Source organism: Vanellus vanellus (assembly GCF_965231255.1).
Source record: "Vanellus vanellus genome assembly, chromosome: 2".
Taxonomy (NCBI): Eukaryota; Metazoa; Chordata; class Aves; order Charadriiformes; family Charadriidae; genus Vanellus; species Vanellus vanellus.
In genome coordinates, this window is record NC_138906.1 from 138,960,297 (window position 1) to 138,981,813 (window position 21,517).

General features: G+C 41.6%; 1 protein-coding gene across 1 annotated transcript; it reads right to left on the minus strand.

The window, feature by feature from the left end:
* Positions 1-4,762: 4,762 nt before the first annotated feature.
* ZFAND1 (zinc finger AN1-type containing 1) lies at positions 4,763-20,238 on the minus strand (the record flags this gene model as incomplete). Its single annotated transcript, XM_082499239.1, has 7 exons — positions 4,763-5,651; positions 5,813-5,968; positions 16,577-16,701; positions 17,520-17,611; positions 17,697-17,824; positions 18,194-18,233; positions 20,171-20,238. Coding segments are annotated over 7 exons (780 nt in total), but the record flags the coding sequence as incomplete, so codon positions are not given.
* Between the last annotated feature and the right edge of the window lie 1,279 nt (positions 20,239-21,517).

Below are 21,517 nucleotides of genomic sequence, written 5' to 3' on the forward strand. Positions count from 1 at the left end.
TAGTTATATAAATATGTCTGTTTTTTTAACGTCTTCACAGTCATTAAAGCATTGCAGAGATGGTAAGCTGTGTTTTTATTATTTTGCAAGTCATTCTTTACAAGGTTATACTAAAAACATACAGCCAATTGAAAGAGGCGCTTTGGCTCCAGTTCAGTTTGCGTTGAGGCCAAGCTGCCAAACATGCCCCAGCACAAGCTGTATCGGACTACACCAGTATTATGGAAAATGACTTCTTTGACAGTGTTAATTGTACACTGAACATTACAGCAAGTGTTTTACAGGCTCTATAAGGAGATTTTAAATTCTGCGTTGATCCTAAAATCAGCAGAAGTAAACCAAACAGAAATGCCTGAAATTCTCTCCTCTTAAGTGTAATAATTTCCCTAATCCAAACCATAATTTCCATTCCAGCTGAAAGGAAATTTTGTATTTCATGTAAGAGGCTACTAGCAGGAGAGCTGAGCTGCAGGGAGGTGTGTTTGATAAGCAAGATGAACAGGGGTGATCTGTTGATAAAGAGTCTTCAAACCAGACTGATCACACTACAGGGCACATATTTTCTGTCTTTCTAAAACAGACACACAAAAGGGAACTGATGAAAGTAAAAGTATGAGAGATTACTGCCTGCTTTCTTAGTGTGATGTATTGTTTCTTGTTTGCTACAGCACTGCTCAGCTGATCTAACAGGTCACATATCCAAGCAAAATTGAACTCTTGATGTTAATACAACCCTTTCCAAACTGTTTTACGTGTATCACACGTGTATTACACGTTACGTGTATGTCAGGGAATTTTGTAGCAGCGTTTGAACTGGAACAAGGCCAGAAGCTGCTACTGAGAGCATTCACAGCGGTAAAATGTTTGCAAAGCCTTGACCTTGTGCATTCTCTAAAATTACTATGCAGATGTAACAACCAAAAAGCTTGATGTTCACCTGTTTTAATAGTTCAGCTGATAGTACTGTTTATTGTAAAATCATTCATTGACAAATTCCTCTTCTAGGTAACTTTTCATACATTTTCTTTGCATCTACTGGAAGTGAGTTTATTAACTTTGAAGTGAAACAGTTCAGTAACTTCCAAACACAGTTCAGTAACTTCTAAACACAAGCCTGTAAAATTAACAATGGTTTCACACCTCGAATGTCTCCTCCAAAGTCTGTTTTTTTTTTTCAAATCCAGTTGCGTAACTTTGCCCATGAAAATGTGCTAAGATAATAAGCCTTAGAAAAACAAAAAATTGTATATGCTAAGTAAAGATACACTAGAGTCTTAAAAAGCTAAAATGTCAGTGATTCAAGCCTCAGCAAGATGCTGAAGCTCTGGGGAAGTTTCTGCTTTTGTTCCTAGAGTCGATGATTAGGGCAGAGTTTTCACCTCTCTCCAATTATTTATGTCAAACTAGCTTAATTTGGCTTTGCTTCTCAGTTTCTAAAAACTGAGCGGAATGAGTTTCTACATACAATTGCAGACACATTCCTGGAATAAGATGAAAGTGAATGTGAAAACTTTTTGGAGTCTTATCAACTATGACTTGCCGTATTTGTACTGTCATTTACAGGCTGCTAGCCCTTAGCAATAACTGGCAATTGATGAAAGCAACTTTCCTGGTAAAACTTTTGAGATCTCCCCAAAGATTTGCTTCCTGCGTCCCAAGTCTATCTTCTCTCTATCCACAACAAATGCTATTTTAATTCTTTTGCATGAAATTGATAGGGCAGAAAAATCAGGGGCAGAACGAAGCGGATAAGTAGAGAATGAGGATTTTCTGCTAAAAAACCCCACCATGTTCTGTAGCATCATTTTCCACTTGCTTCGGTAACAGCAGCAGAGGGAGCGAGTTCAGTTTGGGGCTCTTCCCCAACTCACTCTTCCCACAATGATGGTTGGCCTCTTGCTACAGCAGCCTAAGATACAAAGAAATGAGAATATAGAATTGCAGATGAAAGGGAGGAAAAGAAATAGCAAGGGAAAAGGGAACTGTTGCTCTTGTGCTGGAAAGGGAGATGACAAACAGCTGGAGAGCATAGGAGGGGGAAAGTGGAGAAATGCACGTGTACTTCCTGCTGCCAGGAAACAAAGATTTCCATAATATTCAGCCGCTGAAGACCCGTTCCTTCACGGAAACCCGAAGCACCCTCCTTTTTGTGATATCCACACCATATGCAGTAAAATAATTTATCGCTACCTAAGTCACGCTAAAACTACAGAAAAGAGTGCTGTAAAGGAAAGTAAGAACAATTAAGAGTGACACGCTTACTGAGATGTTTTTGGGTTTTATGCAAATCCAATCAATATGTAATAATCGTACAGATACTCCGAAGCTGTTATAAAGGTATACTACTTGGCAATACTGAAAACCATTGGTTTACTACTTGGTAATTACAAACAAAACCACATTACTGTTCTGCTGAGGGAGAGTACCTTCGAAAAAGATGATAGGCAGACTCCTCTTACATTGTGATTTATTTTTTTTTTTATTGCAGCTGTGCCTAGAAAGGGTATGTCATGCATAGCTGTCTGTTTGTTTTCAAACCGGTACAAATGAAACAGAATCCAGCATTACAGCCAGGTGAGAATGATTCCCTTTAGGAAAGCACGTACTAGAGGAAATCTGGACAGTTTTTCTCAGTTAGTGAATGCGGTAACTGAATGGGCCAAAACACCAAATCCAGATCTGTGAATGCCCAGGTGACCATGGTGTGGTGTCCACCTCCACTTGCAGGTCCGAGTACACCTCTCTGCCTCATGTCGGGTCTCCAAACCAAAACTCCATTTCTCACAGGACTACCAACATTCCTTAGCCTTACATCCCCTGCCCTCTCCATAGTTTCTCCCCACTTCTATATATGTCCTGCAACAGCACGACAACGTACCTGAAATGTATCGTATTGACATTTTTTGAACAATGTAGACATTCAGTCTCCCTGTGGCCCAGTTACACCTCTGGGTGTTACTGAGTACCTTTGGTCATGTTACATGTACAAGCTGGAACATGCTTGCGAACATAACAGCACATGCAGATAGTTGCCTGAAAGCACCTCATGTCTCAAAAAAGAAAGGTAGCTCTTCTCTTTTCAAGCTTGTTGAAAGGTGAGCCACACCGATCCAGCAGTGAGTCAAGCTGTGGAGACAGAGATTTAGAATCACAGAATGGTTTGGATTGGAAGGGACCTTTAAAGATCATCCAGTCCAACTCCCTGCAATGAGCAGTGACATCAACTAGATCAGGTTGCTCTGAGCCCCGTCCAACCTGGCCTTGAAAGTTTCCAGAGATGGGGCATCTACCACCTCTCTGGGTGACCTGTGCCAGTGTTTCACCACCCTGAGAGTAAAAAATTTCTTCCTTGTATCTTGTCTAAATCTTCCCTCTTTTAGTTTAAAGCTATTACTGTTTGTCCTATCGCAACAGGCCCCGCTAAGAAGTTTGTCCCCATCTTTCCTCTAGGCTCCCCCTCTGTCTGAATATTGAAATTTCTCCCACTCTGTCTCAATACTGCACCCTAATCACAAGCCACTAGGTCATTTCAGTAGCAATGGATCACTCCTTCTATGCTGCAGCTGAAAATCTTGCTAGCCTATTTAGTATTGGATGAATTGGTTTGCCTCAGTAGTTCATTTGCACTGCACAACACCACAGTGGTAGAAACACACTACAGCTTTGCAAACGGAGCCCAGGCTTGTGCTTTCCACTGCTCTGTTTACACCTCTTCATACATTGTCCTTTCTGTCACTGTAGGATTGCCTTTCCAGCTCCTCCCCATTGGAGAATATTGGCTGAATAACTGTAAAGAGATGAAAGCAAATTGGAAGGATTAGTCTTGAAAGGGTTCTACTCTAGCTTAACTAGAGACAGGCTCAAGGCCACTACAGAATGATTTTGGGTTGTAACAAGCCCTTTCAAGAAAGATGAAGCGAGGCTCGTTGGTTATACATCAGAACTTATCATTAGGAAAGAGCTGGCCCTAATATTTGTGTTCAACTTAACATGCTTTTATGTTTCAGTAATTCAAAACAGCTATAACTATGATAAAAATAATCTTGTGGTTCTTTCTTGTTATGTTCGCTTTTAATTTACAATCCAGCTTTGAAATCCACCAAGAGATCCAAAAAACTGGAGTATATCAGCTACTGATACTCTGAACAGTCTTTTTAATGAGCACCAAACAATTTCAAGACACTGACAACTGAGAAACCCATTAATTCTATAGGTCATAGTTATGGACCCAGAGGTGTAACTTCTTTATGTACAATCACTGCAAACAACTGCTTTAAAACTTAGTAAGTCCATCTTGCAGTCTGCTGAAAAGGAAATAATAGAGATTTACCTAAGGTTAGAAATGCCAGGATGAAACTGTAAGCTGTTGAATGCTACACTTCCAGTTGAACTGTATTTCTTCCTCTCTTACCATATTTCTTCCTCTTTTACACAAGAATTAGAAAAGGATGATTTCAAGTTCTCTTTTTTCCCCTCACCTAATCATACAACGGTGCTGGGATTTACAAACACAAGATAGACATCTGTGTGAATTTACTTCTGCTTCAGAAAGCTTTCCTTCTAAATGTCATTATGCTATTATGAGGAGCGAAGAAAATGTGGACGTCGGGCATGAACAGTGCTGGATTCCGAACTCAATGAAATCTGTTCCTGTAGATGTAGAAAAGATGCTGCAATGGTGTAATGTGTTTCTTTCCTTCAGAGAACTGACAGACTGCAAGTTTACATTTTCATTATTTATTGATTTTAATATATACTTTTCCCATCATGTACACAAAAATAAATATAAAATTTAAGAAAACATTATTGATGTTATAGAGCTAAATAAGATAAGAATTTATTCTATGTTGGAGTGGGATCGGATCCGGAGTAACGACACATCCTCAATGTGAGTATGGTCGTTCTCATTTGTTAGCTATTTTAGCAGAGTATATATAGACTACAGCGCAAGCATGCATAATAAACAACACACGATTGGTCCAAGCCTTGTGTTCACGCACAGCGCTCTGCTATATGATTTGCTAAAGTCTCTTGTCCACGCGCATAGCATACACTGTTTCTTGGCTTCGACTCAGGACTGAATTCTGTCTTCTTGATGTTTCAGGACTTTCTTCTTTCTCCTTTTACGAGTCAAGGCCGGTTAAAGACAGTGTTTCTAATTGTGCTCTGAGGCCGTCCCATAAGCCTCTTCGCCCAGCTCAAACCCGGGATTGCTCACATCGATTAAAGCGTGGCCTTTTCCTTTCAGGAATTCCTCCACAATTCTAGAAAATTAATATCTGTAATATTAATTATTATAGTAACTAATTTTCCTTTCAGGACATAGTTCTGTCAGTCAAGCAACTGAGAAATTGATGGGAACTGTGTCTTTACAACTGAGGACAGATTCTGGCATACCAGTGATTTTGAAAGAAAACTGGACTTGGTTTGAATATATCATACTTCTGAAAAAATCTTTGATTTTTTTGTCATAATTTTGGTTAACTAAAGTATGACTCTCTATCTTCTATAAATAGAACATCATTATCAAGATACTCCAAAATTATATTTCCACCATTGTACAATGGATAGTCTTTATCAGATAGCCATGTTTCCAATGTGTGATCAAATGGCAAAGCTTCTCCAGAGGCAGTATGGCATAATCTCAATTTCTGTAAGACAAATAGCAAAGATATTAACATGAAGATTTGCCTATCTGCAAGAAGTGGGGTGAGGGAGGGACAAAAGAGTAAAAAAAAAAAAACCTGAAAAAAACCCAAACCAAATCAAAACCCAACAACCTGGAAGATGTTTGTTGTTATTACTTATTTACCTGGGATGTTGATTTGTTGTTGTCATTTTTAAGGCTTGCTAAGGAAGCTGCAAAATCTACTACTTTGCCAATACTCCACTTACTGCAAAAGAACATGGGCTTGCTTTTCTCTTTGGTCCCCTTTGGTAAAAATACTTGAAAGTAAATTCTTTCTGTCTAGAAAAACATGAAAAATAAACAAAAAATTATTCACAGAAGAAACACATTAATTCCAGTCATACACATCTAATAGTTTTTCAGTAAAAAACTTAAACATCAACCCTAAAATTACCAATTGAAACTTGTTCTACTCCATCAGGACCAAGGCCCCATTTTACTGCAGAATATAAATGACTGAGAGCATCAAGTCCAATCCCCTCCAGCTGCAGGCACAATTATGATGGACAGTAAGTTCCGAAAGGTGGAGGGAACATCTTTCACCAGAATCTCATAGCTAGACTGTTATATATAGACAGACATGAAAAGGTGTCTGCCCTGGATTTACTAGGCAATGACTGCTCTGGGGAGAAAAAGGTGAGTTTAAATAAGCAGTGCTGGCTTTTGGCAGCAGTATAATGTCTCAAATTGGAATGCAAAGGTGGTTAAAACAGAACAATTCACCGTACCAGAAATGCCTGCTTCACAAACCAACATTCCGGTCACAGCCAGCTAATCCTTTATCCTGTTTTTCCTCCTTTTATGTACTAAACATTCTTTCGGTATCTACTAGACTGAAACATTTGTTTAAGAAATTTCAAGAATGACCTACGAGGGAGAGATGGGGACAATCCCTTCTTCAGTTTTATTTCTTCTTGACATTCAACAGAAGACACAAAGCAAGCATGACTGTATATTCATCAGTTAAGACAGCCCTTGCTGAGTCCAAGCAAGACATTATTAAACAACAAGGAAGTCTTCTTTTTAAAGGTTTTATGTATGCCTTCCCTAGAAAAATATGGAACTACCCTTCCCCCAGCTCTGTTCATAAAACTGAGTCTGAATTTCAACCTGTGCATTTTCCTCAAAACTTGAGTGCTCTCCACACACAAGAAAATCTTTAATATCCAGGAATATTACAAAGAGGCAAGGGAAGCAGGACCTGAATCTTGCTAAAATGTAAGTGACCACAACTTGTAAAACAGTTAACACAACGGCCATCTTATTATGGAGACATGATAACACTCAACTGCTGTCAGTGCCCTGGCACTTTCCTACAGTTGCTCCTCCAGTTCTTAGGATGATTAGAGAGTCTCCCACAGTTCACTGAAACTTAATTCACAAAACAGCTCGTTCTGCTGTTGCATCCCTAACAATGGGATATGCCTGCTGGAATTTCTGTGCCATATCCAAGAAAATACTGGTCAGTCAGGGACACAATACCTAATCCTATTTTGCAGCATGGCCCTCCTGTTTTGTGCTGGTCAGGTCTGACACCCAAAGAAGCAATCATTTGCGGAAAGCTAATCTGAACAACGGGGCCTGATTTTCCTCATCATAGAATAATAAAGATCAGAAAGGACCTCTGGTGCCATGTGGTCCAAAACCACGCTCAAAGCAGAGGGAACTTTAAAGTTGGACCTAACTATAAAGGTAGATCAGGTTGATCCAAGTCAGATTCAGTCAATTTTTTAACATCCCACAGATGTAGGTAGATTCCACAAATTTTCAGATAAGCTTGTTCCAAAGTCTGACCACCCTCACTGGGATTTTTCTTCCTATTATCTAATTGGAATTTCACATGTTGCAGCTTGTGCCTGTTGCCCCCTGTCCTTTTGCTGTGCACCTCCAGGAAAAACCTGTCAATCTTCTCTATATAATGATGAGAGAACTAATGTGCCTCAGAGGCATTCCAGAAACTTCATATTGAAAAAAAATCTGTCAAAGTGAAACATGCGGGTAGAAGGCAGCTAAAAGGAGTCTAGGAAGCAATTTAAATAGAGACGTGCTGAAGGTTAACAGGCTTAATTTATCACTGCTAGAATTATCGCTGTTCTAGATGATTAAACAATTAATATCCAAATGAGAAAATAAAGAGTAAGAGAAATTAGCATATGGTAATTTGTGCTACACTTTTTAGAGCTTTGGAATTAGGAAGTGACTTTTATATATACTGGGGGTGGATTTTTTTAATTATGTTGCACAATATTTGAAATTAATCACTTTCCCTCCGGCACATATTTATTAAAGTATTATTATCTGTGAAGAATGCTACAAGCAGGTCTTTGTATTAACTCTGCTTAAGCAGAGGTCATATCTAATTTCTAAGCATGACAAAGTATAAAAAACCCATACATGAGGACACAGGAACGGAATAGCTGTAGTTATTTTAAAAACAATAATTAAATGTACTCTACTAAGATAAAACCTAACAATAAGACTACCAAATAGAATATTTTCAGTAGTATAAAATCAATACAACAGGCCTAAACTTGGTGTGCTCTAACATAACAGTGGGTGAAAAGTAATTTAAATACATTTCTTTTAAGAGGATGCGTAAGTACAGATCTAAAGTGAAATCATAGATGAAAGAATCAAGGTGTTTCTAAAATCTGCATAATCCTGATATGTGGAAAAGACTTGAACACTAGGTTTGACTGGCCACAGTAGTAAAAACAATAAGGAATCTGTGAAATACTTCAAGAGCCAAAGAAATTAAAGGCTGAAAGAAACATAAAGCAACACTCAAAACCCTTCTCCAACCCAAAAGCAGGACCTTCATACCTCATCCAGAAATGTAATAAAGGTCTATTAAATCTGAGTAGCAGAAATAAGACTGGAGCTTTGCAGAACACAAAGCTCAGTTTCATATGAGACAGGTTCAATGTGACTGGTACAGAGTTGTGCAAGCCCTGGCCTATCTCTTTCAGAAGCCTCTCAGTACCCAGCATGAAAAGCACCCCTTTGAGATGGGTTAGCCATGTGTGACTGGTACCCAGGCTCCTGACCCCCGGCAATATGGTTAGCAGAACTAATGCCATTTTATAAGGCAAAGGGCCATTCTCTGCGACCAAGCTGGTCACGTATCAGTTCCCTCTCCCCTCCTCCTGCAGGTCCTGCGCACCAGGAGGACTTCTTCTCCTCCTCCCTATCAGCCTTACGGTCCCTGGGTGCCAGGCCAACTTTGCCTCATCTTACTGGCCTTGAAGGTCCCAGGCACCCAGCCAACATGGTGGTGATGACCCCATCACAGAACAGGGAGGCCTAACAGCACACAGAGCACTGTCCATAAAATCAAGCAGTTACAAGCCCCAACTGGGACTTTGATGAGAACTGCTGATGGACTGCAAAACCTGTGATCCCCCAGTGGCCAGCAACACCTCCACCATCATCTGCTTCCTCCGAGGACTGAGTGACTCATATTCTTTTACGTGTTTCAAGTCTAGATGATGACTGTGATATTGATACTGCAAACCAAGTATTAAGATTTGACCCGATCTGCAGAGGGTCCAGGTGATTAGGAACCCTAAGCTAAGCTGTGCTATAAAATTCTGTGCTACACTACTTACAAAATTGTGCTACACTGGTTCTGATTATAAAATCCTGTGCTGCTGTGATCATAAAATCCTAGGCTATGCTTACCATTACATTTTGTTAAAATAATAAAGCTTTAATTGTAACTACAACATAGTGCCATCATCATTCTGCTGAGGATCCCCAAAAGAACCTGTCTGTCCCCATAGTGTCAGGTGACAGAGTAATTTGGCACAGTCAACAGAATCCTTGGGTCAAAGTGATGACTGATTTCCCTGACAAATGTGACTCCTGGAGAAAGGGGTTTAAAGAAAATAGACGGCAAGATCCAATGCAGGACAAGAAGTGGCTAGAGGCAATAAGCCATGATCCAAAAGCCATATGGAAAGAGTTTAATAAATGGAAGGATATGTGTAAAGTGAAGAAGGACAAATGGAAGGAATGTGCTGGCTATTAATCACAGTGTGGAAAATTGAGAATGAACAAGTTGAAAGGTTAGAAGAGGAAATTATAAAGTTGAAAGGTGAACCGTCAGCAAAGTTCTCTTTAGGAAAGATAGGCCAGCAAGGCGAGCTGGTGGAGTTGCTCTTTATGTGAGAGAGCAACTGCAATGTATCAAGCTCTCCCTGGGGCCAGATGAAGAGTTGAGAGCTTGTAGGTAAGGATCGAGGCATAGGCTAATATAAGAGACACTGTTGTGGGTGTTTATTACAGGCCACCTGATCAGGATGGGGAAGTTGATGAGGCCTTCTGTAGACAGCTGAGAGTCGCCTCACAATCACAGGCCTTGGTTCTCATGAAGGACTTCAATCACCCTGCTATCTGCTGGGAAGGCTACACAGCTAGGCATGTGCAGTCCAGGAGGTTCCTCCAGTGCATTGATGATAACTTTTGGACTCAGGTGGAGGAGCCAACAATCAGAGGTGTACTACTGGACTCAGTACTAACAAAGAGGGACTGGTGGAGTACATTAAGGTTGGGGGCAGCCTTGGCTATAGTGATCATGAGAAGATAAGAGTTCAGGATTAAATATAGTATGCATAAAATCACAAGTAGGATTGCAGCCTTGAACTTCAGGACAGCTTACTTTGATCTCTTCAAGAAACTGCTTGGAGAAATCCTATGGGTTAGGGCTCTAGAGGGTAGAGGGGCTCAAGAGAGCTGGTTGATATTCAGTATTGCCATCTCCAAGCTCAGGATCAGTACATCCCTAAGAGCAAGAAATCAGGCAAGGGAAGCAGGAGGCTGAGCAGGGAGCTTCTGAAAAAGCTCAAGTGGGAGAAGGAAGTTTACAGTACATGGAAGAAGGGACTGACCACTTGGCAAGATTACAAGAATGCCATCAGAGTATGCAGGGATGAAACGAGGAAAGCCAAGGCAGCCTTGGAATTAAATCTGGCAAGGGATGTCAAGGACAACAGGAAGGGTTTCTTCAAGTACATCAGAGGCAAAAGGAAAACTAGAGAAAATGTGGGCCCACTGTTGAATGAGACAGGTGCCGTGGTGACGGATGATGAAGAGAAGACAGAGTTACTGAATGCCTTCTTTGCTTCAGTCTTTACTGCTCAGGCCAGCCCTCAGGAGTCCCACACTTTGAAGGTAACAGAGAAAGTCTGGAGGAACTGTCCCGGTTTGAGACTTTCCTTTGGTCGAAGAGGATCAAGTTAGAGATCAATTAACTAAACTGGATACCCACAAGTCCATGGGGCCTGATGGGATGCACCCACGAGTGCTGAGGGAGCTGGCGGAAGTCATTGCTGGGCCACTCTCCATCAGCTTTGAAAGGTCCTGGAGAACAGGTGAGGTGCCTGAGGACTGGAGGAAAGCCAATGTCTTCAAAAAGGGCAAGAAGGATGACCCGGGAAACTACAGGCTGGTCAGCCTCACCTCCATCCCTGGAAAGATAATGGAACAGCTCATTCTGAGCATCATCTCCAATCACCTGGAGGAAAAGAACATTATCAGAAGTAGTCAACATGGATTCACCAAGGGGAAGTCATGTCTGACTAATGTGATAGCCTTCTACGATGGCATGACTGGATGGATAGATGAGGGGAGGGCAGTGGATGTCATCTACCTTGACTTTGGCAAGGCTTTTGATGCCATCTCCCACATCATCCTCACAGGCAAACTTAGGAAGTGGGGGGTTAGACGAATGGACAGTGGGGTGGATTGAGAACTGGCTGACAGATAGAGCTCAGAGGGTTGTGATTAGTGGTGCAGAGTCTAGTTGGAGGTCTGTGACAAGTGGTGTTCCTGAGGGGTCAGTACTGGGTCCAGTCCTGTTCACTATACTCATCAATGAACTGGATGAAGGGATAGAGTGTACCATCAGCAAGTTTGCTGATGACACGAAACTGGGAGGAGTGGCTGACATGCCACAAGGCTGTTCCGCCTTACAGCGTGACCTGGACAGGCTGGAGAGTTGGGCAGAGAGAAACATTATGAAATTCAACAAGGGCAAGTGTAGGGTACTGCATCTGGGGAGGAATAACCCATGCAGCAGTACAGGTTAGGGGCTGGAAAGCAGCTCTGTAGAAAGGTACCTGGGAGTCCTGGTGGACAACAGGATGACCATGAGCCAGCAATGTGCCCTGGCGGCCAAGAAGGCCTATAGCATCCTTGGGTGCATCATGAAGAGTGTGGCCAGCAGGTCGAGGGAGGTCATCCTCCCCCTCTTCTCTGCCCTGGTGAGGCCACATCTGGAGTATTATGTCCAGTTCTGGGCTCCCCAGTTCAAGAAAGACAGGGATCTGCTGGAGAGGGTCCAGCAAAGGGCTACAAAGACGATTAAGGGATTGGAGCATCTTTGTTATAAGGAAAGGCTGAGGGACTTGGGTCTTTTAAGTCTAGAGAAGAGAAGACTGAGGGGGGAACTTACCAATACTTATAAATACTTAAAGGGAGGGTGCCAGGGGGATGGGACCAGTCTTTTTTCAGTGGTGCCCAGTAACAGGACAAGAGGTAATGGGCACAAACTTGAACATAGGAAGTTCCACCTTAAGATGAGGAGGGACTTCTTTGAGGGAGGAAGAGCACCGGAACAGGCTGCCCAGAGGTTGTGGAGTCTCCTACTCTGGAGACATTCAAAATGCACCTGGACGTGGTCCTGTGCAACCTGTTGTAGGTGAACTTTCTCTGGCAGGGGGTTGGACTAGATGGTCTCCAGAGGTCCCTTCCAACCTCTATCATTCTGTGATTTATAATTAGTATAACCAAATTAAAGGCTGACAGTGAGTCTGGAAAAAGAGTATATCTTGAAAAACAATTAGTGCCACAAGTTATAGAAAAAGCAAGAAAACATTGTGAAAAAACTGTTAAAAGGTAGCGATATAGATGTCGTAAAGGTCTATGTAGCCATGTATAATAGTGACTGGGCTGGAAAGATTTGGGACAGCCTGGATGACTCTGGTGAGGAAGCAATTGATTCTGTACCAATATGTCCCCTGACTAAACAAGAAATCGCTACTGATGACCCACAGGGGAACAATCCACAGAGAAGGGATACTACTAATATTTGGATTGCAATATGGATTATTTGCGAAAAATTCAGGCAACATACCAAAAACGACCTGGGCAGTCAATAGTTAAATGGCTGTGCTGCCTCTGGCATGATAAAGCAGCAAGGGTAAATCTGTTTGTTGGAAAGGCAAAAGACTTAGATTTAGGTCCTGGAATTTTTCTCACCCTCAGAGGGAATATTGATTGAACCTTATGGGCCTTAGCTATTCAATGGACAACAGGGGTCCATTATCAAGATCCAAGCAAGGAACCTACAATTCCTTGGCAGGGCCCAGAAGAATTGCAGGAAGCTTAATTACAAGCAGCTATTATAACCTTATTACATCAAGCCCCAGGTGACAAACCTAGTCTTTGGGACATTCCTGCTATGTCCTCTGAATGGAGGTCTGATCGGAAAGGAACTGTAAGGTCAGACTAATCTTTATGTGAATATGCCAGGGTTTATCTGCAGAAATCCTTTCTTTAACAAGTGCTCCACAAAGGCAAGAATTAAGCCCTGACCCTCCCATATGAAAGGAGCAGCGTAGGGTCCAAACTCCCTCAGTCCCACCTGGAGGTCGAACAAGTGCCCCACACAGCCATCAAGCCAATTTAAATAAACAATATAACACCATCAAGAGACTTCCTAATCAAACTGAAAGTGCAGGATCCAAGTGAAACAACTGGTGGCCTGCCTGCATAAATAGGGGTACACTGGTGACTTGTTCCATGGTTTGCCTACCAAAAAACTAAGATTGCTAGTGAAAGAAGGGGAAAAGGAGGAAAAGCTGTCCACATCTCTCCCTAGTGTCCCTCTCATAAACAGAAACCCCTTTAAACAACAAAAATATCCTGACTTATCTCCTATCAGAGAGGAGTATCATGGAAACTAGACAAGGTGCTCAGACTGGCGGAGGTACAAGTGGCCCTACCCTCTGCCATTCGAGGACCGAGTCCCACCCTTTGGGCCATACTAAATGACAATTAAAGACTGATTTACTCGAAGATACTGGAGCACAACTATTCATGATTAAAGCAGAATCGTGTCCTGAAGCTATCCCTCTGAAATATCAGAAAATATTGGTAACTGGAGTAAATGGTTCCTTATTCAATTGTTAAGGTAAAATTGGAACTTCTCTTTTGCCTCCCCCCACTTCCCAAAAATAGCAAACGCGACTAGGAAACTTAAATATATTTGGTACGGATATTCTGTGAGCTGGATACGGGGCAACACTTACTGGGCTACTGAAACAACTGATGAAGAAACAATGCCAGGACCCCAGCTGGGAGGTGACCCTTTAGGGGAACAAATGGATAGGAGGCAGGAAATAAGTCCCCTGGGCCCGCTTGGCAAATTGATTACGTTGGACCTCTCCCTCAAACACCTGAGGGGTGGCGTTATATCCTTGTGAGAGTTGAAATAACATCAGGCTTAGGGAAAGTTTTTGCTTGCCAGAAAGCTGATGGTCTTACCACTGTGGCAGGATTTAATCAATGGTTTGCTGAGGCTCCCATGCCCTCTGCTGTGCAATCTGACAATGGCACTCATTAAAAAAAAATAATAATTTCCAGGAATGGTGTGAACATCATGGAGTTGTCTGGCTGTTTGACCTGTCCTACAGACCCCAAAGTTATGGTACAGTCAAGACGTGGAATAGTCTACAAAAATAGCTCTAGGGTGAAGTTTATATACAGGAAAATGGGGTAAAGCCTTACCGAAAGCTGTTGGATGCTTAAATAACTGGCAGACACCCTCTGGACGCCCAGTGGAACAAGCTCATTTTCCTGCTCTCCAACCCATAAAACATCTAAAATGCCCACTGTCAGCCTGTCTTTTTTCTCAGGGTGACACTGTTCTTATTACCTACCTTTTGATGGTTAAAATACCTGTCACTTTACTAACTCCCTGAGAAAAGGGCATATGGAAAACTGTTTCTAAAAGGGGACTCCCTTTAACTTCCACTGAGGCTTGGATAATTCCCAAGACTGAGTAATTTCTTATAGCTTCAGGTAATGAACTATACTTGGATGGATTTTTTGGCCTGAACAAGCCTGGAGTGCGCCCAAGGAATCATCACTCTACCTTCGTGGAAACCTCAGCTGTAAAAAGATGATCACAACACCCACTGTATTGTACTCACCCTTATTTGTACCCTCTTCCTCCCTATTTCAAGAATGGGATGATAATCGTGTCATTCAGTTCATGAACATAATTTCTCACATGGGTAATGAATCATTAATCGTAATGAATCAACTGTTGGTATTGTTTACACCACCCTCAATCTTCAGCTGCCAATTCTGGGTGGGTAGCTGAACCTGTTCCTGAAACATCTTGGTACCAACCTAAATTGGCATACTCACTCCCCAACCCTCCAAATTATCAAACTCAACCTTTTAAGGCACATTCTTATGATAAGACCCCATGGGGCACTGCAATGCCCAACATACGAATTCGACCTAAGTGGGAAAAGCAAGCAACTGTGATTATACCCTGTGCTACAACCAGATACAAACTCGGTTTCAGCTGATATGCTATAACTGAACCAGAATTTGTAATGAATCCAATTTAAGAACCACATGGATCTGTAAAAACAAATCAGTGATTACAAATAATACTGTTTTAAATATTTTGACACCCTGAAATCTCACATGGACTGTTAATGGCACATTTTGCCAAAGATACTATAAACTCACTGGTCCTAACTCTACATTCTACAGAGTTAAGAACTAATGACAACCGGATGATCTGTAATTGGAATAACACGCCTGGCTGTATATACACCAACCCTTTTCACACAATTTGAATAAGCCATGCTGGCCTGCTTACATTTGATCATCCTGACGCTGAAAAAAGAGGCTCATCAGTGGTGTGAGGAAAGTTTCCCTAGAAATTTACGGTACCAAATCAGCGGCCCACCATTCCAGCATCCAGACGGTTCTGGCTCTGTGGCACAAATGCCTATAAAAGTCTGGCACAACAATGGACAGACACCTGTACCACATCATGTCTTGTCCCCCATGCATTTCAATTTAAAAAAAGTTAACATCTACTTTTTTAGACAACCATTAACCTGTATGCAAGAACTGTGTTGTGATCAATCTGTTGATACAAAAAATGATGAAATTCCATCAATTTAAGTATGCACTTTTTCCAAGTTTAAGTATTGATGAGCTGGAAAGAGCTATTGTAAATATTTCTGCTACGCTTGACATTTTCCAAAATGCTGCTGCAGATGCTTTAAAAAATGTTTGGAATGAGAAATTGGTTTGCTTTCACAATTAGCAATTCAAAGTAATTTGGTTTATAAGCTTATTTTTATAATCATTGGGTTTATAAGCTAAGCTGTGCTATAAAATTCTGTGCTACGCTAATTATAATATTGTGCTACACTGACTCTGATTATAAAAATCCTGTCCTACTGTGATCATAAAATTCTATGCTATGCCGATCACCAAATTCTGCTAAAATAATAAAGCTTTAATTGTAACTACAACTTAGTGCCATCATCATTCTGCTGAGGATCTCCAAAAGAACCTGTCTGTCTCTGCAGAGCTGTGTGACAGTCATACGGCAAGCAAATACATTTCTGCTATAAAGTAAAGGAATTTGACCTGACTGCTCCAAACTCCACATAGAGACCTCGTAACTAATGAGATTGCTTTTGGGTACCAGGCTGAAATATACGTATAAATGATCGTAGGCTTGAGAATTAAATCCAAAACCAAACTGAGGGGACTAAATGAAGAACAAGAAATCTACAAAACTTCCCACTTCCTATGAGAATTCAGTTATTGAAAACAAACATGACTGACCTGAGGCAAGGACTTGTCCCCACAAGCGTGCATTTTCAGTTTCATTAATGCCACTTTTGCTGCCGTCTCACTGTTTCTTGCTCCTTTATGTTTTTTGCTTTTTGCTTCCTCATTCTTTTTAGAATCTGAGAACAATATTATTCCTGTTAGTGTGATGATTCAGACTTGTCTCCTGAACATATCTTGGAATTAGCCTCTTGGACCTCATTGTATCTCCAAGGTTCCCATCCCTTTTATGTCCTCCCAAGGATATGATATCAGATACTCATATTCAAGAATATTTGGAATTGCTACAGTTCTAGCAGAACTCATTTACACTGAAAACTAGATGAATACTATCCTGAGGTAAATACAGGTTCCAAAAGCCAAACAGATACAAATTCCTATGTTTCTACACCTGTGGCCATCACAGCATTCATATGGCAACAGCATCAGGTCCTCCTTTTTACACATACATTCTAGTGTCCAGTTAGGCAGTGCTGTTTATTCTCTTTCCTGTCCTAGAGCTTGTTTAAAAGCTGCAAAACATTACATTGTAGAGTCACATTTTTTTTGCCATTGTTGTGTAGGTATAATCCCAGCAGACTGGCACATGCACCCAATAGAATACAATCGGGTTATTTGCACGTGAATTAATACGCAAATAATAACGGCCAGGTACAATTCATTACATTATAGTACTTGTAGAATGAGAACAAGACATTAATTCTGAAATAAGTCTGAGCCCTATTTAAGCTTTAAAGATTCTCTTTTGGAGACATATGCCACTGTTGTCTCAGTCCAGATGAATGGTATTACATGTTGACATGTGAGTTTAAGGCTATTTAAACAAGGAACCCCCATCCTTTCTTCTTATTTGGTCAAACCTGAACGCTCAGAGGAGGTTACAAGCCCAAATAGCCTTCTGAAGAAAACTGTAGAATATATATCCCACTGTACTTGCCTATAATATCTTTAACTAGCTGCTGGGTGGCAGCCATTCGAGGTTTTGGTGTGTCCAGTTTCTCACATTCATGGTCTGATTGATGACGGTGTCTGTAAACAACAGTGTAAAACTTTTATTATGTTTCCAATACACTAATGAATGAGTATTGATGTTTAAACATTCTGTTCCACTCACCTTAGACAAAAATGTTTTTCACAGTAGGGACATAAAACCGGCAAAAGCTCTTTTGCCTTGCAGTCCTTGTATGAGCATGGGTAAGATCTGTGCTGATCTGGTTTCACAGAATTGTTTCTTATATTCACCTAGGCATTAGTACAAAATATTTTGTGTAAATAAACAGATATGACAGATAACAAGTCACCACCCCAGCTTTCCAAAAGAACTGTGCTAGCTCTCCGTTCTATGGGCAAAATTAGTTCAGTGATTCTCTCCTACTTTTGTCCTGGTTAAGTTTAGCTCAGTGTTATAAAAAGAACCATCATCCTACTCAAACTGAATTTACTTCTGACAGGCAGAAAAAGAGTAGGCTCATTTTTTTAAGCTTGTCACCTTATTTGCAGATTATTCTCAGTTATTTAATTCATACTTATATACTATGTGTATATACCTAATCTGAAAATAAACAGTTACGTTGCACAGAATTTTAAGGTAGTCATATATTATCAGATTACCTCAGAACACCCATGAGCATCCCGGCTCCTGTGCTGAAGGCTTTGTGGCAAAAAAAGAAGATGGCACACTATTAGCAACATTTCAGGAAAAGAAAACCGCATGTGAAAACATTTAAGTGTTTAAAGAGTGATCTCGCAAGTTTTATCACAGGAACGCTTCAATTAAATAATGAATCTTCTGCAAAATTTGTTCTAATCTATGCATTTCACATCTTCAATGGATTGACTGTATTCTTCCCGAATATGTAAAACATTTAGCCCTTGGAATTTATGCCCCAAGATAACAACCATTTCAAGAGAATAAGAACATTAGCATGCTTAAGAATTCAGCTCAAAGCAACTGGAGTTTGTCTGTTTTAATGGATTTTGAATCACCTTCCACAACATCAGAAATCCCTTGAAGGCTTCTAACATGTTAAAGTGAAATCTGCCCTCGGTTTATCTGTGCTTATCTCACCCGCCCTCTGTTAATCTGAAGTGTAAATTAAAGTGTAGGACCTGATTTGAACCTTGGAAGAAACTTCAATTTTTTTTCCTACAAGAAAAAATACCATCCCCCCCCCCCCCAAAAAAAAAAATCAGTACAAAACAGTATCTAAGATAGATGCCTTCCAAAATAATCTACCTGCATTCTGAAGATATTCCTACTGATTTCAAAGCTCCACAACAACTGCTATGGAAAACATGTGGCAAGTTCAATTAAACAATTATTTTTTAATGTATCTAAATTGAGTCACAGAATGTTTTATACAACATTTAGGTCTACACAACTGTCACACTAAGATCTTACAGGAAAACCAACTTAATTTCCTTTTATGACAAGGTCACCCATCTAGTTGACCTAGAGAAGCCAGCAGATGGTTTTGGATTTGTTTTTGATACGGTCTCTTCACAGCATCCTTCTGGATAAAATGTCTGGCACACAGCTAGACAAGTCCTTAATATGTTGGGCAAGCAATTGGCTGATGGGTTATAGTAAACGGGGCTACATCAGACTGGCAGTCAGTCACCAGTGGGGTTTTAGGGCCAGTGCTCTTTAATGTTTTTATAAATGATATATTTTTTATAAATTATCTGGACGCAGGAACTGAATGTACATTAAGTAAGTTTGCTGACAATACTAAACCAGGAGGAGCTGTGGACTCTCTTGAGTGTAGAGAGACCTTACAGAGAAATCTGGATAAACTAGAGAGCTGGGCAATCACCAACTGTATGAAAATTAACAAGAGCAAGTGCCAGATTATCCACCTGGGACAGGGTAATCCTGGTTATACATACAAACTGGGGGGATGAGAGGCTGGAGAGCAGCCCTGTGGGAAGAAATCTAGGGGTCTGGGTTGATGGCAAGTTAATATGACTAAATAGTGTGCCCTGGCAGCCAAAAGGGCCAGCAATGTCCTGGAGTGCATCAAGCACAGCATAGCTAGCCAGTCAAGGGAGGTGATTGTCCCCCTCTACACTGCACTGGTGAGGCCTCACCTTGAGTACTGTGTGCAGTTTTGGGTGCCTCAATGTAAGAAGGACATCAAACTATTAGAATGTGTCCAGAGGAGGGCAACCAAGATGGTGAAAGGTCTCCAGGGCAAGACTCACGAGGAGTGGCTGAGGTCACTTGATTTGTTCAGCTTGTAGAAGGGAAGGCTGAGGGGTGACCTCATTGCAGCCTACAACTTTCTCAAGGGGGGAAGCGGAGGAGGAGGCGCTGATCTCTCTCTGGTGACCAGTGATAGGACATGAGGAAATGGAATGAAGCTATTAGGGGAAGTTCAGATTGGACATTAGAAAAAAGGGTGGTTGGTCACTGAAACAGGCTCCCCAGGGAAATGGTCACGGCACCAAGCCTGCCAAAGTTCAAGGAGTGTCTGGATGATGCTCTTCGTCATATGGTTTAGTTTTAGGTAGTCCTGCAAGGAGCAGGCAGTTGGACTCGATGATCCTTACGGGTCCCTTCCAACTTGAGATATTCTATGAACTTACCAAAAGACACCTGAACAGCCATCACATACAAAAGGAAGAAAATCTGAAAGAGATTTGTTTTCAGTTAGACAACATTGTTATTATTTTGCCAAGTTTCTAGGTTAATTTTTACACAATTAACTTTAGCTTATCTGTATCATGGGGTAGGTATCTTTATAAGGACACTTAGCAACTGCATCTATATAGTACCTAGAAACAGTTTTTGTAACACAGTTACACTGTTAACTCCTCTAGCTAGTACTACAGAAAAACATAAAAGTAGGTAAATTATATTTAGATACATTCCAAAAGTTGGAATTATGCTTTAAATTTGGGGTTTTTTCAGTATCAAACTTTGAAACTTGAACACTTGGCTAGGCATCAAACTTACCAGTTATGCTAAAAATGGACTTTATTGCGAGACTGCTCAGAACACTATTTACTGACTGATGGAGCACTGGACAATTTACATTTTTATTATATGGATTGCCAACTGGAGGAGATGCTATCCCTTCCAAAAAGCAGGCATCCCCTCCATTTGACAGTCCTGATGATCCTGCTCCTTCCTCTCTACCCTTCATATCATACATACTGTCCTAGTGTATTTAAAACACATATACTTCTTAAGTCTCTGCACACATCCCCTGTCTACTGCATCAATTCTGACACGTAAAATCACTTGGCCACATCGCCAATGGCAGCAAATGCCCATCTCCAGACTATTGCTCCGTTTCTCCATCCTTCAGATTTGGTCTTAATGGACCACCATGAAAGTGGACTACACAGCTCAGGTCATGAAGATCTCGGTCACTACATCTGTAAGACCGAGTGCTCCCACCAGAAAGCTCTCAGTATAAGCAGTTTTGCTGCCTCTTTCTGAAAGGTTACATTTTCATTAAACATAATTCCTGAGATCAATGAAGGCAAGCAAGGGTGAAGAACGGATCAACGGGGTAACAACACTCGGCAAAGTAGGGAATTAACCACCCACAGACACAACTGAAGAGACAGGCCCTGGCAGCGGACCGGGTAGGACTGCAACAGCCCGGAGGCCGCCCCAAGGGGGCGGCACCATCTCACGGTCCCCTCACGGCCGCTACGGGCCCCCTCGTCGCCGCGCCGGGCACCGCCCCCGGCCCGACGGCACCGGCACCGCCCCCGCCCGCCACCCTGCTGGGGACCCGCCGCGCCCTCCCTTTACCGAGCTGGCGGCAATCTGCCACCCCGCAGTGCTGCCCCAGCTCCAGCTCCGCCATTTCCCGCGCGTCGCAAAAGGCCGGGGGGGGGGGAAGGGAGGGGGAAAAGGGGGAGGAAGACGTAGAAGCTGCAGGCACCGGGCGCGCAAGGGCTGTCGGGCCACTGGAGGAC